At 38.1% G+C, this 20,117-nt stretch overlaps 1 protein-coding gene across 4 annotated transcripts in view; it reads right to left on the bottom strand.

The window, feature by feature from the left end:
- Positions 1 to 20,117, bottom strand: part of LOC148304109 (uncharacterized) — a 356,867-nt gene that overhangs the window by 6,907 nt on the left and 329,843 nt on the right. For all 4 annotated transcript variants that reach the window (XM_088268853.1, XM_088268851.1, XM_088268854.1 and 1 more), the window contains exons 8-13: positions 6,604 to 6,812; positions 5,798 to 6,076; positions 2,179 to 5,717; positions 1,656 to 1,857; positions 653 to 978; positions 250 to 420 (exon numbers count right to left, since the gene is read on the bottom strand). In XM_088268853.1, coding sequence (XP_088124979.1) covers positions 250 to 420; positions 653 to 978; positions 1,656 to 1,857; positions 2,179 to 5,717; positions 5,798 to 6,076; positions 6,604 to 6,812 — 4,726 coding nt within the window. The remainder of the gene's footprint in view (positions 1 to 249; positions 421 to 652; positions 979 to 1,655; positions 1,858 to 2,178; positions 5,718 to 5,797; positions 6,077 to 6,603; positions 6,813 to 20,117) is intronic.

Genomic DNA, 20,117 nt, shown 5'->3' with positions numbered 1-20,117 from the left:
CTATAGGCATTACTTAAATAACATTCACTTTGGAAAATATGGTTAAAACTGATGTGAAACCCAACCGAATGTAAGGTGCGAAAAGATATTCAGACCTGGATAAATTTTTCAAAATAAAAAATCTCCTAGTATGCAAATTGTGTTAATGATTTCAAGTAACTCCAAAAAAGGTGTATTGACACAAAGATAAATTACGAGATAATTTTTTTTAAATAAATGGAAACCAAGGAGTAATATGTAATAACTTACTGATGTCTCGAATGCAGCTGTATATCAACACCTTGTTGTGTGCGAGAAGCAAATTCCCTTTTGAATTTGCTAACCTCCTTCTGCACTTCACTCTCATGAGCTTTCCTCATAGCATCGAGAGCTGCCAGCGTAGCTTGAGTCTCCTCTGCCAAAGCTTGATCTTTTTCCACTCTGAAATATATCATATATATTTTAAAAAAATGAAATGTAATTTTAAAAACGACTTTTTCATCAAAGCATGTCTATCTATCTAAAGAAGTCTCATTGACAGTGTCCACATACATACTAGATTGCTTGTTAGCCAAAGAAAAACGTTGCCCAAAGGAACTCTCTCTAATCTGGTAGAAGGAAAATGATTAAACACTAAAAAGTATTGAATTAAGTAAAAAATGGATTAACTCACCGCAGTTGTTCCCTTTCAGCACGGTGTTTATCTTCCAGTTCTTGTATGATTCTTCTATGCGAACGTTCCATTGCAAGCAACCCTTTCTCGCACAGTACTCTGAGCTGTTGTATCTCGGCTTGGTACCTCTGGCATATAGAGTCGCCCTGGATGTCAGCGTCTATTGAGGTGTGGTATGCGGATCTGAGTTGTTCCAGCTGCTGCGAGTACTCCGAGTCTAGGGTCCCGAGTCGACGTTCAAGCCTCTTCGCTCGCTCCTTGAGCTGTGTCTGTTCTTGCTCATGCTGGACCTTGAGATGCTGGCACTCGGACTGGTGATCAGTTATCTAAACAAGTATACCAGAAATACATCATTTAAATTGACATTCATATATTGGTTAGGCAAATCCAACAACATTTTGAGTTCAAACCTTTATCACAAATACCGTATTAAACCTTCGAAATTTTTTTATCAAGATAACATCAATATCAACAAATGTTCCAGCTATTACTTTATAAAAAATATAAAGAGATGAAAACAGGAATTTGTATGTGGTTAGTTCTTTAAAATGTGAGATATTTATGGTATATAGAAGTTTCAAAAATCAAAGTAAATATAGATGTTCAGTTATAGATAGAAAATATCTTGGTTTATTGTGAGATTGGAAATTATACGAAAAAAAATACATTGCGAAAGTTCTCCTACTTACAGGAAAAAAGTACTATAGCACATGTACCTATACAGTCAATTCATTAGATGAAATCTTCAGTGTCACTGGAGACTACTTTATATCAATGTCAACCTACAATTATAAGTAATATCATTTTGAAGCTTAAGGAGTTGATACCAGGAAATTTGTTCACCAGGACTCATACATTTCTATCCGTTGCTAATCTATAAAATTTTACGTACAAAAACAGACTAAATTTTAAAAAGTTTTAGTTTACTACAAAACTATGAGTTGAAATTTGAGTAGTTAAAAATGAGTTTTTAACAGTTTCAATGTAAATGAGTGGTACTGACTTGCTGTTTCAGTTGTTTGACTTCAGCATCATTGCGTTGAGCTCTGCGCTGAGCCGATTTGTGCTGCTGTTGTAAACTGCTCACTAGCTCTTCGGCAGTCCTTGCCCTTCCTCTCATCAGCTCTAAACTCTTCTTGTTCTCCACTCCCTTTTCTTGTTCTTGTTTCAATACTTCTAGTGATTCCTCATGTTCAGATTTAAGTCTAGAAATAAATTTTAAAAAATGAAAATGCAGATCAATTAAAGTAAAATTTAAAAAGATAATTGCAATAAAAGACTTTGGGACAAATACACAAGAGGCAGTAAAAATAAAATATCCTTGTTCACATATAACAAAGTGCAAAATATTTGATACACCTGATTGAGGGACAAACAATTTTTTTCAATTATTTTCCCCATACAGCTTTATGCAATCATAGATTAGAATTGTATGTAAATAAAATAAAAAATTGAAAAATATTACACATTTATCATTTTTGATTAAAGTTTTCAATTCACAAGTAAATAATAAAATAAAAACTTACCTGCTTATAGCATTTTGCAATTGCAGACAATGTTGGCAGGGAATATGACTAGACAATGCTTCTACGCTCTTTTTCAATGATTCGCAAAGATTTAAAACACCTTGCACTTGAGATTTACTTTCAAATTCTCTGTTTAAATTTTCTTTGTTTTCGACATCATTGCCAATTTGACAGTGCAAATGCTTTACAACCATGTCTACCTGCCTTAATGCATCGCTAATTTTAATCAAATCCTGCTTATTATCGGCGTATTCATCAGAAAAAAGAGCCCTGCATTCGTTGGAAAAATGCTGGAACAAGTAAATGAATTCCGCTTCTTGGGTAGGATCAGAATCTAGAGAAGCAATCACATTCTCTGAATCGGACAAATTATTCCAAACCCCGCTTTCTTCTTGCACTCCGTTAGAGAACATATTTTGGATATTGGAGATGTCCGAAGAGGGATTACTCTCATAGCCCCCGGAACAAACAAAAATTTTAGCATCGATCAAAACTTTATGAGCGATTACATCCGCAAGTTGATACAGCAATTGGCGACTATCGACTGCAGTTCTATCTTCGTTAATTGGTGATCTTAATCTTACGCTGGTTAAACACTCTTGATAATGACTAGTTATATCTTCAATGGCTTTCTTCATTTCAATAGAAAGTTGTTCATGGGCTACTTGAAACCATCTTTCCAGCACCGCTTGCTGGCTGGCTACTAAAGTAAATCTTGTCGTTTTCTCAGCATCCATCTGCGTGGCGTAGTATTGCGCACATCTCGTCATCACATGGGAAATTTCAGAATTGATAAGTTCGTTATTTACAATGTCTTGCGCTTTGTTCCAAGCTTCTTGAATTCTTATGTTTTCTAAATTGGTTCTCTGTTGCTCAAAATTTGCATCGCTTTCGGACTGACAATTGAGAGCTTCTATTATTAAGGCTTTGGTAAGTTCCATCATTTTTTCAGATTTATACTGGTTAACCGATACTGTTATTTCCTTCTGCAACGCTTTAAGTAATTCTAGTTCTTTATTCTTTAAAGCATTTTGAGTAGAGTTAACGCACTTGTCGATTGTTCCATTACTGATTAAATTAATTTTCCGCGATAATATTTTCGCTAGATAGTCCATTGATGTTTTACATTTCGTTTGACGTTTAACATGAGTACCGTTTAACTTAGATTGAAGGGATGTGACCAATTGACTAGTTTCTTCAACTTCTGATTTTATTAATCCTTTGATTAAACCTTCTCCATTGAGACCTGTAACTGCATCGTTAATTCTGCTTATTAATACTGCTTCGTAGGCTAATTTTTCCGCAAGAAATTCTAAATTTCTTCTTTGATTGAATTCCCCAGTTTCCAATATTGTACACTTCCTTTTATTAATGTCTAACAGCTTCGCTCTCAATTGTAACTCTAGTTGACAAACAACATTTATTACAGAATCATTTATATCTCCACCTTCATAGATACTTTCGAATGGTAAAACACACTTATCAGTGCAATCTTGCAACTTTTTGCTCACATCGGTGAGACAACGCTCTATTGTTTTCATACTGTATGTTTTATCTAGGATCGGTGAAGGAGAACGCCGGTTCCGGGACGACCTAATAGCACTTACTTGACAGATGCATTCGTTGACTTTATTTCTCGAAGATATGACAACATTTTCGAGGCTCTGTAGCCTGTCTAATAAATGCCTATGCGGTGAACTCGAATGGCTTTCCGAGTTATCGGCACTGGTGATATCGTTAGCAATATGACTCAATGATTCACACGATACTGCAAAATCACGTTTATTTTCAAGAGCATTACCCACTTTGGTTTCTAGTGAACTGAGCCGGATTAGCATTTTCATCGGTTCAGAACTCGTAGCACTGTCTAATGATTTTCTCCTTAAGCGGGCATTCAACCGTTTGAGAGCTTTACTATCACGGTCCTTTTCGGAAGATGGAGATTTCTCTTTTGTGGGTGACGGAGGTTTAGACGGTGGTTGGATGACCGGTGGCGAACTCGATAAAGCATTACCTCCTTCCAAAAGTGAAATTTTATTTTCTAACTCCACTAATTTGTCTTCAACTTCTTTACCGATCGAAAACGAATCCTTTCCCTTCAAAGACAAACTCCTTCTCTTATCCCTAGATTCTGACTTTTGAAGTTTATGTTTGAGAGCTCTAACTTGTTTATCTGACAGAGACAATTTGAGCGTAAGATCTTGTATTCTAGCGGCCATCATGGAAATCTGCGATTGATTGTTTTCTTCACTAATTTGGATATCTCTTTGTAAACTATGATTTGTGAGTTCTAATTCATCATACAAATTGTGAGACTCCCTCAGTTCTCGCTTCATTGCCCTTATTTCATGGATGGCCTTTTCAAACCTGCATCTCAACTCATCATACTCTTCGATTATTCTATCTTTATCCATAGATTCTAATTCTTGCTCTAAATCTATGTTCGCTAATTCACTTAAGGATTCGACACTTCTCCCCTTCCCGCGGATAATTGATAAACTACTAGCCCGACCTTCGATATCCCTTATCTTCATGTACAACATTTCATTTTCTTCAGCTCCACGAGTGAGCCTATCATTCAATTGAGAAAGTTCAGCTTGTAGTTGTTCAATTGTCTGCTGTCCATTTTCTAATTGCCTGTTTAATAGTACACAATGTTCCGTTGATTCTCTTAAAAACGCTTCCGTTTCTGTAAATTTACTCTCCCACAAACTTTTATCTTCATTATACATTTTCTTCAAAGCTTCTAGATTTTCGGCTTCCTTCGTTCTCCTGTTTAGTTCATCTTCAGTATGCTGAAGTGTAGCTAATAATTCATCGATTTTCTTTTCCCTAAGAACAGATTCAGACTTAATTTGTCTTAAACGTTTTAACTCCTTTTCTGCAATATTAACATCGTGTTGCGCAATCTTTAACTTTTTTCGGAGGTCATCTATTTCGATTGCCTGTTTATCAATAGTAGATATGTATGTGGTTTTTAACGGCTTTATAATGTCTTCCTTTCTTATTTTATCGATAACAATAGGAGCGTATGGATCTAAAATTTCTCTAAATGATCTGTCTTGAAGGTTATCGGGTTCATCGATATCCGAAGGAGTAGTATCGTCAGACTGCGGAGAAGATGATATTGAAGAGTTTTGAATTATGTTCCGAGATCTGACTTTATCTTTGACACGGGAAATAGGATTGCGGTTCAAAATAGGAGATGGTGGGAGTTGCGAAACAGAGTCGCCCCAGTCTACGCTATCTCTACGTCCACCTTCTGAAGCCGTTCTGTACTCCTCATCAGAAGAAAACATCATAGATCGCGGAGTCATCGGTGCGATAGGCGTAACTGGAACCGAAGGAATCATGGATTCGGAACTTTCAACACTGTCCTGTATTTCCAAATTGATGGTATGTTTTTCGGGATACATCTTGTCTGAGCAATCAATCGATGTTGGATCGGGCAATCCGGCAGTTCGTCGAATTGCCGACATCCAGTTGGCGCGTATACCAGCTGTCAAGGCAGATAAGGTGTACGAACGATTATCCCATGTCTGAAACAATACAAAAGAATGGTTAAGCTACCTTGATATTACATAGAAATTACAACTTAAAAAGACGAACGAATCCTTACCTTTATCACAAAGCCATAGGTCTTGGATGGTGGCTTTTCCGTGATGGAAGCCACTCCATTGAGGTCGATCACTCCATCCATTATACCGCAGTCTTCGGCACTGGGATCCCTGTAGTAGAGAAGCGCCGCTCCGCGCAACACGAACCAGTGGCGAGCGGGGGTGGTGCCGGTTCCTAGCTGGCGGAGGAGCCATCCCTTGCGCATGTTGAGCAAACCTTCGGCTGGCAGCTCCACGCGCGCAGCGGCGCCGCGCACACATCCGTCCGGATCACCGCGGACCTGGAAGAAGCGATGAACTCAGAACATCAGCGAAGGGAGACCATGGGATATGAAGAAAACAATAGGCTGGCCTCAGAAAAGATGGGCAGATGACATTGTCTCCGTCATGGGTAGTAAGTGTATTGAAAAAGCCCAAAAGAAATAAATCTGGAAAAAAATGGAACAGGCCTACATCCAGCAATGGAGAGACGGCTGACAAAGAAGAAGAAGATAACAAATTGCAAAGAATCAATAATAAGAAAGGCGGGTTGAAAACGATGAAAATTATAAAAAAATAAGACGAAAAAGATGCTTGACTGAAGGCTTAGAACAGGACGCAGAAGCGTGGGTAGGCCCCAGACAAGATGGTCCGATGACATCAAAAAAGTGACAGGCCTGCACAGAAAGAGAGTCGCGTCCAACAGAGAACTGTGGAAGTCCAAGAGGGAGGCCTTTGTTCAATACTGGACACAAGAAAAAGGCTGAAGTAAGTTGAAAATGAGATGACGAGTCTCAGATTACTGCCAAAGCGATGATTGCCAACTCACATATTTGTCCGGCATGCCGCCCTCGTCCGTGGCGGGCGGGTCCGCTGGGGCGGCTTCCCTGGTGGGCGGGTCGGGGGCCGGCGGGGAGGGGGCGCCCCGCTCTCGGGGGCGCGTGAGGGAGAGGGCGATATCCTTCAGCTTCTCCTCGCGCTTGGAGTTGGACTCGTATTCCTCCAACAGGATCCGATGCTGAGCCGACTCTGCTCCTTCTAGAAAAAAAAAATAAATTGAAAAATACATATTAATTTTTGCTATGGTAATTTTGACGAACAGAAAAAAACGGTTGCGATGCATTAAAAAAATAAACATTAAGGCCCCAATATACGATAAATCATTTCTTGATTTTATTTTGAATAATGAAAGCATTAACTTTGTGGATCATAGTGATATATTATTTTGAGAAATAAAACTCAATTTTCTTTAAACCTAGGTAACATATCGTGGGTATACTGGCAAAAAACGTTAACCCTAAAATTCCTGTTTCAATAATCCCTGTTACTTTCAGCTTTTAGCCTGAATAAAATAGCCGCTATTAAACTCAAAGTTGAATTTACTTTTAAAACCACATTAACATGATATTTTAAACGACTTTATGTATTTTTCCACTTTATAGAACGTTGAAAACTTTATAATGTGCATCTTGAAGTCAAAATTTCATATTTTCGAGTTAACGTTTTTTGCCAGTACATCCACGATTTGAGGTAATGGAATTTGTTGCTTAAAAAACCATTTCTGTATTGAATAAATAAGTTTTTCTTCGAAATAAAAATGCGGGTTTGAAAAGAAAAGAGTTATTGAGAGGTAATGAGTTCTTTTCAAAATCGTATATTTATGTCGAAAAAAAACTTATTTTTTCAACACAAAAACGGTATTTTAAGCAGGAAATTCTATTACGTCAAATGTTACCTAAGTTTAATTTCGTATGTTGGACCTTAACAAATGCATATTTTCCACATCACCCGCTGTACCCGGTCGTGCCCCGTTAACAAGACCTCGGTAACAAAAGTACAAATTGTCCAAAACCAGCGCGCCAGTCGGAACGAAAGTATGCAACAGCCAAATATAAACGAACCTACATAATAATTATTAAAGTTAGTGGTCCGCGCGGAGTCACGAACCCTGGCAATTTGCTTGCCAAATTGCAGCCGCGGCCGGTGCATTACTAATCCGAAGGTCTTTGTCTTTTTACTTTCCCAAAAACAAACGAGCGGCTCTCTGGCCGGGCGAGGAATTATTCCCCAATAACAGGTCTCGGTATGGGAGCCCGGCCACGTAGGGACAATTAGCGTCGTATTTCATCCACGAACCCGTTTGCAAATTTTGCGTCGAGATGGCCAAAAAATTAATGCAACATTTTATGCTCGCAGGATCCCGAAAGCTCCCGCCACATTCCCAGGTCTGGTATAGAAACTTTTGGTTTCCATTCGGACATTCAGACATATTTAATCAGTCATGCAAAGTGTTTCGCAGTCAAAGATTGAAAATATTGAAATTAAGCGGGGTATGTAAGTTCATACTAAGTAGTGTGTATAATCCACCTCCATGTTTTAATACCCAGGGTGACAGCGGCAACAGTAACCCTACTAAGGGACCCCAGCCCCGTTAAAAAACCACCCGCACCGACAGGCAAAGCTCGCGCGCTCTACACCCACCCCCAAATCCAAATTCCTAAGGAGGAATACCGAACAACCTAAGGTAATAAAGCGACCCTACCAAGAATTTCCTAAACCTAAATTTCAACCTGATGAGGGTAGGACAAGACTCTGGAAGTTCGGAGCATCGAGAAACCAAGGTCCTTTAACGTTAGTATGATTGTTAGTATTTCATTATCCCTTTAATGGGACCGTAACATCACAGATGCGAGTTCAGTTAATCCCATCGAAACAATCACTCAATTTGGAAGTTTTAGCCAATTAGAATATCTGAAGATGAATCTTAACATCCCCCATTTTTTAACCCAGCAAAAAATGAAACAGCCAAAGGCTCTGGGGATATCATTATTAGCACCACACCGGCCATATCACATCCCTCAAAACTGTAACCACGCACCACACAGGACTATAAATCCAACGCGAGATCCGCGTGATGGACGATCCCTGCAAAAAGGACTTCATTGTTTCACTCGTGAGGGTTTTCCGAGATGCACACCATACTCGGCCGCAAGTAGGTCTTAAAATGAAAACTGCACGATTTTTCAAAGCGTGAGTGACAGGTCTCGCGAAGAATGGGAATGTACTTTCTATAGCTATGCGAGACGAAAGTGAAACCCTTTGATAGGCGAAGGATTTCACTTCGCATCGGTCGCCCGTCGGTAGGAACTCGCCATACATCAAACCCGATACTCGTCAAAGCGCTGACAGAGAGAAACAATAATTACAAAGCCGTGATTTCCAGTCGGCGATTTCTTATCCGAGCCATGTGTGATTTATTCCTCCTCAGAAATTAGAATATATTATATCGTACTGGCTGTGTCCAGATTCGCTGAAAATCACTATCTAGGTAGTTCTATCTCCGCCCATGATAAATCGCCTCCGATTAAGCCGACACTCGTCAGCATTAGAAACTGACTTGTACCACGAGAGATGAGAATAATTGCGTTCGAACTAAAAGAATCGCGAATGTGGTTAAAAATTGAAAGTAAAGGTACTTTCAAGATTTCAGATTCATTCATTCAGTATCAGATATTCATGACCGAAAAAGATCATAAACAATATATCCGATTCAAACCTTAGAAAACTTATAGGGGAAAGGTTGAGAGCATTGTGTGTTTGAATCAATAAAAAAAAACTTTTTTATTGACATCTAAACATATGTATATGAAGAAGAATAGGAAGAAATAGGATCTGGGTATTAACAGGCCTCATAACTTGTCGTAGGCTGGTTAAATGATCACTTTACACACGTGCAACATTTACCACTCTACGCATGATTGACAACCACACTACTTAGATTTTTTGGAGCTCCTTGATATATGATCAATCTCATGACACAGTACATATGAGTTCACAACAGCCATCTATGTTGGATTGGAATTTTTTTTATTTAGCACATACCTTTTAATCTGTTATTAGACTTCACTTCACAGAAATCACTTTACATACGTGCAAAATTCACCATTCTACCCACGATTGACAACCACACTACTCAAATTTTTGGAACTCCTAGATCAATCTCACTATACAGTATATACGAGTTCACAACAGCCATCTATGACGGATTGAGAAAGTTTTTGTCGTGAACTCATATCGCTCACTCCTTTTAAGAATGTCATAAATCAAAAATCGTCAATTTTCAGTTGTGCATGTTTTCGGAATGCCCAGAAAATGTACTATATCCCAGCAAAAGAGGCATATTTTTTAAATTAATATTTACCCACTACAGGGCAGAAAATGTTGTTTTTGCATTTTGAAGAAAATCTATTTTTTTTAATAAATTAAATATTTTTCAAATGGAGAAAAAACCCTCAGGTTTTACCTAAAAAGATCTGTTGCACAGTAAAAAATTTCAATAAGTGGCTTGATATTTATTTTTAATACATTGTGTTACATTTTTAAACTTTAAAACGTTCTCCTGAAAAATCAAGTTTTATTTTTATTTTATGACGTTCTTGAAAGGAGTGAGCGATGTATTGTGTCATGAGATTGATCATATATCTAGGAGTTCCAAAAAAGATTAGTGGTGCGGTTGTCAATAATGGGTAGAATGGTGAATGTTGCACGTGTGTAAAAAGATCACTTAACCAATCTTTATGACAGGTTATAACCTGCCCTATAAGTACCCAGACTTCTATATTTTCGTCATGTATGTCGAGATGTCAAAAAAAATTAAAAATAACTTTTGAATGGAGAAAACCCAGATTTGTGAATATTTAGGAACACACGCAAATCGTTGTGAAAAAAAAACATTGAGGATCGTTGACCGGACGTCGTGCGACACAGGATATAAACATGTCGTAAATAATACGTATATACGACAACCGTGTCACCTGCCATTTTGGTCAAAGATTATTAATTTAATGGATGTCGCCGACGAACGACCTCCAACTATACCATAACCCCTGTCGTCTACATCTACAAGATCGCGTATTCATGTAGCAAAACCAAACCGTCGATCGATAAGTCAAATGATGTGTGAAAGGTGTGGACATGAAACTACATATCAACTTGTAAGCACTGAAGGTAAATGTGGTCGTGAAATTAATCACACGGATGATAGCACGATCAGATTTATAGTACTTGATGATATTCCACTCACGGGTGGCAAAAGGCGCAGAAAAATAATTTTCAGCTATATTTATTCATCTCAAGATTTTATTATTGATATCTTAATACAAATGAAGATTAAGTATGGGAATTTGTAGGGCTTAGAGCTTAGAACCTATCATTGGCAGGTTTGGATTATCACTTGAAAAACACATTACCAAACTTTCGGAAATTGTATTTATGCTCCAATTGAAAACATGTCGGTGACATCAATAGTTGAAATAAGTAAGTATTTATTTGCAGAAAACCTTCGTGATGTGTATGAGATATTTTTTTCGAGTTATTTTACATACTATGAGATGGATGAATCACTTTCAATTATAACACTTATTTTTTGACCAGTTTTTTAATATGAAACTTGAGTTCGATGATTGTCAATCATGGGTAGAATGGTGAATGTTTTACAGTATATCAGATATACCAGTCAACAACAAGTCTTAAGCCCTGTAAATCCCCACACTTCATATTCTTCCAACACTTATCCGAATCCAACGGTGCATAGGGCACTGAATCGCATCGAAGCAGTGTTATCAAGTATAGCAAATATTTGAAAGTGGTCAGGTCAGGAGTCGGGTATGTATGAGGAGATGCAAGAATGTCGAAGAGTAGGAGATCGTTTGCAAAGACAGTTTGGTGTGGCATTCTATTCTCTCTGCCTATCCCTGCGGGTAAGCAGCGTGACGGTTAATTAGTGATTGCAGAAATCTTCATTTTACATTGCGGGACTGATAGTACAGTATATAAGGTGAGTAACTATAATACTTTGTAAGAAAGGGCATCGCGATGTTTATCCGCATATCGAATAATTGCATTCTTACAAAGGCGCAATATGGAACGGGAAAAGATTTTATCAAATAAGCTCCGCGATTGCCTTTATGATTTATGGCGTTACGATGTACAGGATCCTAATACATTTGTGCATTAGCGGTACGCCTGACCTAATACCGAAAGTTCAAACCGGCTAATGGAAAGACCACAGCTTATTAGAGGAACAGGTTCGCGGATGGGTCCTGCCGATTGATCAGCGTTGGTATTCGAGATAAATCTGATAAAATATCGTTTACACCTGTATAACGTTCAATTTATTTGTGTACCCTTCGAAGGAGAGTTATTATGTAACAACGGTCAGCCGATTGATCGTTAGAATGCTGAGGATCTATATATCGATTCTGGTAAGCGCGGTCCGTCGATATACCGACGATGTTGCTAGTATATTTTGGCGGTGCAGCAGGGAGGTTTTGTCGCAACGTGCGCATTTTTAAACTTCCGATTCGTCAATAATATTCACAAATAAACAAATTTAACTAATTTTTAATGAAAAATAGAAAATATATATTTTTTTTACTCTTGCCACTCTGTAGGCTAGACATTCTGGACCGTATGATTCTAGTAGGCAGCTTCGTGGGCCACAATGTCTGACCCGGCGCAGGTATAACTTTAATCACTGATTTCTCTATCACCCAAGTATATTCTACCAAAAAATATTTCAGATAAATACAGTTAATCTTAAATAACATGGTCATACGAATTGCGAGACAGTGTCCCAAAATTAGGTAGCCAAAATATTTATATTAATGGTAGAAAAACGTCGTATTTCTTTGATCAGAGCAGCTGATCAGTTATGAGAAAAAATGATCAGAGTGGAAATGGTTAAAATATTGTTTTTTATCGCCCTTGCATTGTCGGATGCATCCAATAAAGATGAAGTCACTGTCAAACAAACCAACGCGCGAAAATGTTTGTTATACTCAAAATAGTGATAGTTATGTTGAAAATATAATATCTGCCAATCGGAGGATGCGCTTCGTCAGTAAAAACTCCGAGGACGAGCCAATTTCACACAACCTTGACATATTCTTGTGAATAAGAAGTTTTCTTCTTAATTTACAGATCAAAACATCCAGATTCCCATTTATAACAAAAAATTCTAGTTGTAAAATATTCCTAATAAAAATAAGCTATTCAATATATCTACCGAGTAATAAAATTCGCAATTTTCAATTATTGATAACTGGTTATGGTAATAACGTGTGAATTGATTAGCCTTTAATTCAGTGATGATATAACTGATTAAAAATAATTTAATAATTGCAACGAATACAGCAAATTGTCACCAAATTTATTTGACAGAAAGAAATCACAATTTTCCCAATCGCCAAAGGAAGTAAGCGATTACTTTAAATACCAAAATTATACCCATTAATTCGTATCACCAGTCACAATTCAGAATACTGTATGCAACAAGGCGTCATTAGCCCACAAGAACTTCCCTTGTCTCGGTAGACGCAAGGTCAGCTGGTCCTGAGAAGCCTTATATGGATGACGCTATGAAGGCCTCGAGAGGTTCCTTCTGCCCCAATTTAGCACCAATCAACACCTATTTATGTATCATACATTATAATTACGATTTGCAATTCAAATTCAAGCTTTTACAAATTAAATTTAACCCCAGAATAAAACCTGTAATATTATCTAGTAACTACATATGTAGGTATATTATTTTGATGGAATTTAGTTCGAGGATACACACATCGGGAGACATTGGCTGTCCAAATGTATAAAAGTATGAAGACGCGAATTACTAAAAATGAACAATTAGTTGAATTATTATTTACAATTAATTTGAAATACTTTTTAATATTTACAGATACAAATACATATAAGAATTTCTAAAAAAATACAAATCTTGCAGGTAAGGCCTGGCAGGTTTAATTTCGTGTGAATATTTTAGGCAAAACATCGAGAGAGAGAGAAATAACGTTTCATAAAAAAATGTCGAATACATATTCCAAATGCCTTCTTGAAAACCCGAAGCTATAAGGTAATGTGCGAGGGAATGAACCTCGGGCATAAATGTACGCGAGCATAAATTAACCAATAAAACAAGCAACCACGTACAACAATTTGTATGTAAAGTTAATTTTGTTAACTTTCATAAATAACACATCGCTGAAGTGGGAAGTATGAGGTACTCGTAATACCTCAAAGCCCGCCCTAAAGATAATCAAGTACGGAGATTTAATAGCGTTAATTATTTTAAAAGACCCTTGTACGATGTTTACAGATAATGGATAAACTTATAATAGAATCACGCGTCTAACCCTGCGCATAGCGGACGGGAACGCAATATGCAGATACACGTGTAATTAATATTACGCGTCCCACGGAACTTATTAATAACAAATATGCCGGCCAGCCCCACGACCTTCTCCCGGCAGATTATGGAAGATTCGATAGGGTCAATAAATATCGCGAATTGATGCAAAATCTCTCACCTCCAACCGACCTCGGAGGGCAACGCAAGCGCGGGTAATCGTTATAGCGAGATTCGATTCGCTTGTGCTATCTTCCGATATTCCGACTCGGATATCGGCGGATACACGATTCACTCTTATTTTCGTTGCGCTCATTCATACACCCGTATTTTTCCCTGCGCAAAGTATTTAAATTTCACGATGGATATTACTCGCTATTACAAAAATGATTTAAATTTAATCCGATTCCCTTCGAGACGTCCATATTAATGGTACGGCTAACGTGATAAGCATATAAATGTCGTGTAATCTGATCGGAAGCTGTAATCAAGAACCGCGCGCATTAAAAGTGCGGACTTTGCCGATCGGGGATCGTTTATTACGGGAGTAAACTGGGTTCACACGACAGAGGCAAGTTATTGGCAGCTTTATTGATGCATTAAATAATATAATTGACAAAATGGAGATACGAGTCTCCGCAGCGAGGCGTTCGCGATTAATTGATTGGGAGACAAAGATGGTAAGCCGCGAAATGACTCATAGTCTCTGCTGAAATACGGAGCAATGTACGAGTACGTTCAACACAGTCTTTCCAACTGTCGCTTGTTATCAATATTGGATATTAATGTATTTCTTACTAAAGGAGCTTTTATTGATTATCGGGTTGTGTTCAAACACTTGACCAACTGACACGAGCCGCGCTAATCGGTAATTATAGGCAAACGAGTGGTACCGGCGAGGAACTTGATATCGGAGCATCGGACATATCGAGAGATAGTGAACTACACTTGAACACTAATAAAGAGTTTCTTCTTTTGCATAATTCCACCCGCATATAAGCAGTATTTTTTTTAATTAAATAATTATTTAAATGCCTAAAGGATTTTATACAATGTAAGTATGCATACGGTTGTAAGATATACTGTATTTGGATTCCAGATGGGCAACAGTGTTTTAAAGAATGATTTGGAAATGAAGTGGAAATAATGTGTTTTACATCAGAAGTTTATAAAAAGAAAATCCAGATTTCATTTTACGAGTATATTTTATAACTCCTATAATTTTCGCGGAATATTTATAGGCAATGATAATCTAGGTAAGATACACAGTAAAGGAGACGGTGATTTGTCGAATCGCCATAATTCGCTATCCTGACATGCAGATAGATGATTGCAATAATTGTTCCATTATAATTGCTGCCCGTACAGTGTACATCCCTTAGCCTTCAGCCGACGATAACTTGGTCCCGAGACTGCTGGCCGCAGGGCACGCGGGGAGGCGGGGAGGGGCAGGACCAAGATGCAGCGGGAGATGAAAGGGAAACGAACTGGTTCAGTAATACCAAGTGCTGAGAGCTGTTAATCAACTCGCATGGCGTGGCTACTCGGAGCGACACTGCCGCATATTGATCTCTCATCGGCGGCGAAGGCGAGATGACCAAGTGCCCGAGAGTAAGAGAATTACTAGTAATCTCGAGCGAGTCGATTTATGGAAGGGTCGCTTATCAGAATCTGACTTCGAGGATTAATCTCACTTTTATGATCTGATACCGTCGTGACGCCTGATCGTGACTGATTGGACATATCCACATTGCCACTTGACTTGAACCATTAAAAGGTCCCAAAACATTTCCGGATCTGATACAGAAGCTCTATCAGCTAAGCCTTCCTAACAGATTACTCTTGCATTTAAAAAAAAATAGTGCGAAAATTATTTTAAAATGTCAAATCGTATCTAGATTTTATAGTGAATTTACATTCAGCAGCTTTTAATGTCACTGCCACTGCCAATCTAAATAAATACAAATTTAGAAAACCATCATCGACTTTGTAGAAGTGCCCCAGTGTCGGCAGTGAAAGGGATTAGTATATAGTTAGTTAGATAGTTCAGTTAGTCAGCTAGCCCTAACACAAAGTCCTAACTACGACACAGAAAGACAACAGACTAAAACCAGGTCGTAACCCCTAGGATGCTCAGCTTCCACCTTCTTTCGGTTAAAAACGATAGATCCTTTGTATCAAGTTGAGACACCTATGATATATATTAATACATCATCCGTAGGGTAAATAACCCAAAGCCTGGTATAATAATCAATAAAATAATTTAAAGAAAAACTTCTTCTTTGTCAGCCGTCTCTCCACTGCTGGATGTAAGCATCTTCATTTTCATTTCCAGACTTCTATCGTTTGGGCTTTTTCATTCCACTTACTACCCGTGACGGGGACAATGTCATCGGCCAATCTTTTCTGAGGCCGGCCTATTCCTCTCTCTTTAGAATGGTCTTTTTTGTAAAGAAAAACACCTTATTAAAAATGGTTTAGCCTATGATGTTCTCTGTGTTGATCTAGCCATGATTTGTATCATAAAAGTACGAGTACTCGCAACTACTCAAACAGTTTATGATAAACACAACGACAAGGCACGAAGTCGCATCGTGTGATCGATACTCCTCTGCCCCGATGCAGATCGGCTCTCCTGCGCCGTGTTCCAATACAAACAATGAGATCATCGCAATTACCGACTGGTAATTATTTCTCGTCCGATAGCCATCACGCTAAGTGCTCCAAGGGCCGACAGCTGATGCCTGACGGAGGCCGAGAAGTGGGTCACGCGTCGAGATGCGAGAGATGACGGCCGTCGCAATTGCTGTGGGAGAATGCCACCCGCCTCTGAATGACACTGGTCGTTCGTATGCATTTTTTTGCTGTTTCCCCAGTAATTTCCATAACAGAGAGAATGCAGTTTCGCGGTCATAGCAGACGTCTCACGCTTCGATCGGCTACAGCAACTGCTATGGGCAAAGTGATCTTACCAGGTCGCAACCAGCGCACTAAGTTTGGCGAGCGTGTCTTTGCTGTTGTGGGACCGATGGCGTGGAATGCTCTTCCACCAGCGGTTAGAAATAGTGAGAGTGAGATGATCTTTAGAAAAAAACTTTCCACTATCTCCTTTTCCGCAATTCATTCACATTAGCTTTTAAATGTAAATGTAGCTTTAAATGTAGCTTTTAAAGGTAAATTCACAGTAAAATCGGGATGAAATTTTATGTTGTTTCACATTTTCAATAAATTTCGCACCTTAATTCAAAACAAAAATTGCTTTGCAAGAGCAGATTTTTCAGGAAGCCTAAACGCTTCTGTATCAAATCTGGGCATGCGGTGGGACAGCTTTCAATAACTCATTCACATTAGAGCAGTATTTTACTATAATAAGATAATTTATAACATAAAGTATCCGAATTTAAACTAGCTAACCATCACGCCGCTTCCCCATAGGGGTAGGCATAGAGAATAGAACACTACACCAATCTTTTGTCTTTGCATACAATTTTCACCTCTTCCGCATTGCTACATCTTCTCATGCATACACGCCGACTATTCCGACTCCTGACCTGACCATTTTCAAGTATTTCAAAAGTTTTTAAAGTTTTCCTCAGTCTTCCTCTGCTTCTATCACCAACCACATTCGCCTCATAGATTTGATAGAAAGGATAATAATACAAATGTATTATTATTAAATAGGGCTCACAACGCCATTTGATTATTGTGATACTCTATCGCAGTGACGAAAAGAGGTAAGCCTGAGCAGAAAGCGGTTCAACGACAAGTTTTTAAGTATCTGTGTGCGTGGAGCAAATTGACAATCTATAATTCGTTGGAGATATCAATCACATTGCATAGTCATTATCAACTTTCCATTTTTATTCCATTACTGTGGCATGTCGACTGACATTAAATGGTTATAATAACAAATCTCTCAGATTGCTAACAAATCAAGTTATATATAAAAACTAATCGGACGACTTTGCTAACAAGTGATTTAAAGCAAATTTTAATCATTTATATTTTCTCCATATTTTTTTTAATACACGTATCCTAGTACCTGAAATAATTCGACAAACAATCTTGAACGCATAAACTAAAAGGATCTGATAACTTACGAATTTCATTGAAAAAACATAGATGTCACCAATAAAGATTTCATTAAAAAGCTGAAAGGATTATACACAACTTTTCGAAATTTGGGTAACGTGATTGTCAATTAAAAATGGTGGATTTTACACAGAATTTAGAAATTTCAGTCATGAATTATAAGTAACTTTAAACGTAAAGAGTAAATCCACTCATAAGTAGGTATAGGCTACAAAATTTATAAAGTTGAAGCCTAAGTAGGGCCATGATAAGCGGCGTTGCATAAGCCGTAGCTAGATTTCGTTACGTAATTGACGTTAGGTAATTCAAAAAAATCGTAAGGCCGGTTGATATCCATACTCTTATATTCCCATCCCAATAAATGATAAAATCTTCATGTATAATCATATATCAATCTTTAAAAAGTTTTTTCGATTAAAAATAAAATACCAAAAAGTAGATAGAAAATATCAAAGATGGTGAGAACAAGGTACCAAGGCCAGGAGACTAGAAGATGCAGAAGATGTTCGTCAAGAGACGGCCTATCTCGGCTCCTATTAGTCAGCTCAGTGGCCGGGCGCGTGAGATAACACCCCCACCCGCGGGCAGATTCCCTTAGAGATATCGGTAACGACTGCAACAACTCATTATTGTTTGCTTCACGCCGCGCCGAGGTACGCGGTCGCCTCTCCTAGGTAAACCGCGGAAAATAAATAGAAAAGAACAACCACAAAATACTATTATACATATATCTAACATCTTCAGAAATCAATTGCAAATGAATAGTCCTTAAAAGCTTTCTCAAACCATTCATAGATGGCTCCAGTTCACGCATAATGCCCATGAAATTTATGAAATATGTAGCAGTTCCAAAAATTTGAGCAGTGTGGCTTTTTTTAATGGGAGTTGAATTTATTATTTACCTTGCTAAGGTTTATATATCAATTAGTGGATATTTGTTTCTTCCAGCTAAATACGTGTTTTATTTTAATCTGTGTTGGGAACAGGAGGGAAAATCAAGTGTGCGCCAATCAGGAACTTCTCAGCATTTGCTCATTGCTGGGAGAAAACCATGTAAAACTCCTCAGGAGAAGCCGGAATGTTGACTGTCGTCAATAGGCCTTCCGTTTCACTTGAAGAGGGTTTAGCATTTTGTGTCCTAGCTTGGTTTATGGTGCCAATATCTTTCACTGTAATATTTTGTATCATGTATGATATCACCTCTCGTGAGAGTTCTTTATGTACTAACACGGATCCGATGTCGGATAGGTCCTCACCCAGGCTCCTGCAACACGCCTTCAGCTGTTGTCTTTGAAAGAATATTGTGGTTGTCAATTATGGATAGAATGGTGAAAGTTACACGTGTGCTTAGTGATCACTTAACCGGCTTATGACGGGATATAAGCCCTGTACATACCTAGATTTTCATATTCTTCTTCATCTATGTTGAGATGTCAAAAAGTAATCACGACGAGTTAAAGAACCGAAGACAAATACAGCTTATAAATAAAAACCCTATGATCCAAGGCAGAAAAGTCGCTTGGCAAGGTATCAACGCAGTACGTAGATAATGATTTACCCAGCGCGCACCACACCTATGGACTATTTAATATCTCCGCATACAAGGATACGAGTAAGTGCTAGTTGACAAACTAGTTAGGTACCCGAGGACGCTCTTTGTGGACTACAGAAAATAAATAAATCGAGAATAATATAATAGAGGGATACCCCCTGAGATTACACAGGATATTATCGCGGAGGTGACTACTTTACCGACCAGGGTTCAATACGCTGTTCACTTTGCATGATCAGTTTGCTATAGAGTCAACAAGTAGACATAAATTAACGATCTTTACAGCCTGTATTGTATATCATTTAAACAAATTATACCGCTGTAGAATCATTGATAGATAATATATCGAGAAACTTTATATCTAGAAATAAAATAAACATTATCGTAGATATCCGACACAATTAAAAATTCAGTCGTGGATCTTATCTAGCCATTTACAAAGGTATAGTTGAATATTTACAAATTCGCCACGATGCAAAGGTACGAGCACTATACACTCATAACGTAGGAATAT

Source organism: Brachycentrus maculatus, unplaced genomic scaffold, assembly GCF_059751285.1.
Source record: "Brachycentrus maculatus isolate JH-2025_06_01 unplaced genomic scaffold, ASM5975128v1 h1tg000334l, whole genome shotgun sequence".
NCBI classification, from domain to species: domain Eukaryota; kingdom Metazoa; phylum Arthropoda; class Insecta; order Trichoptera; family Brachycentridae; genus Brachycentrus; species Brachycentrus maculatus.
The sequence above is the reverse complement of the archived record's forward strand: the minus strand, read 5'-3'. Positions and strand labels throughout refer to the sequence as shown.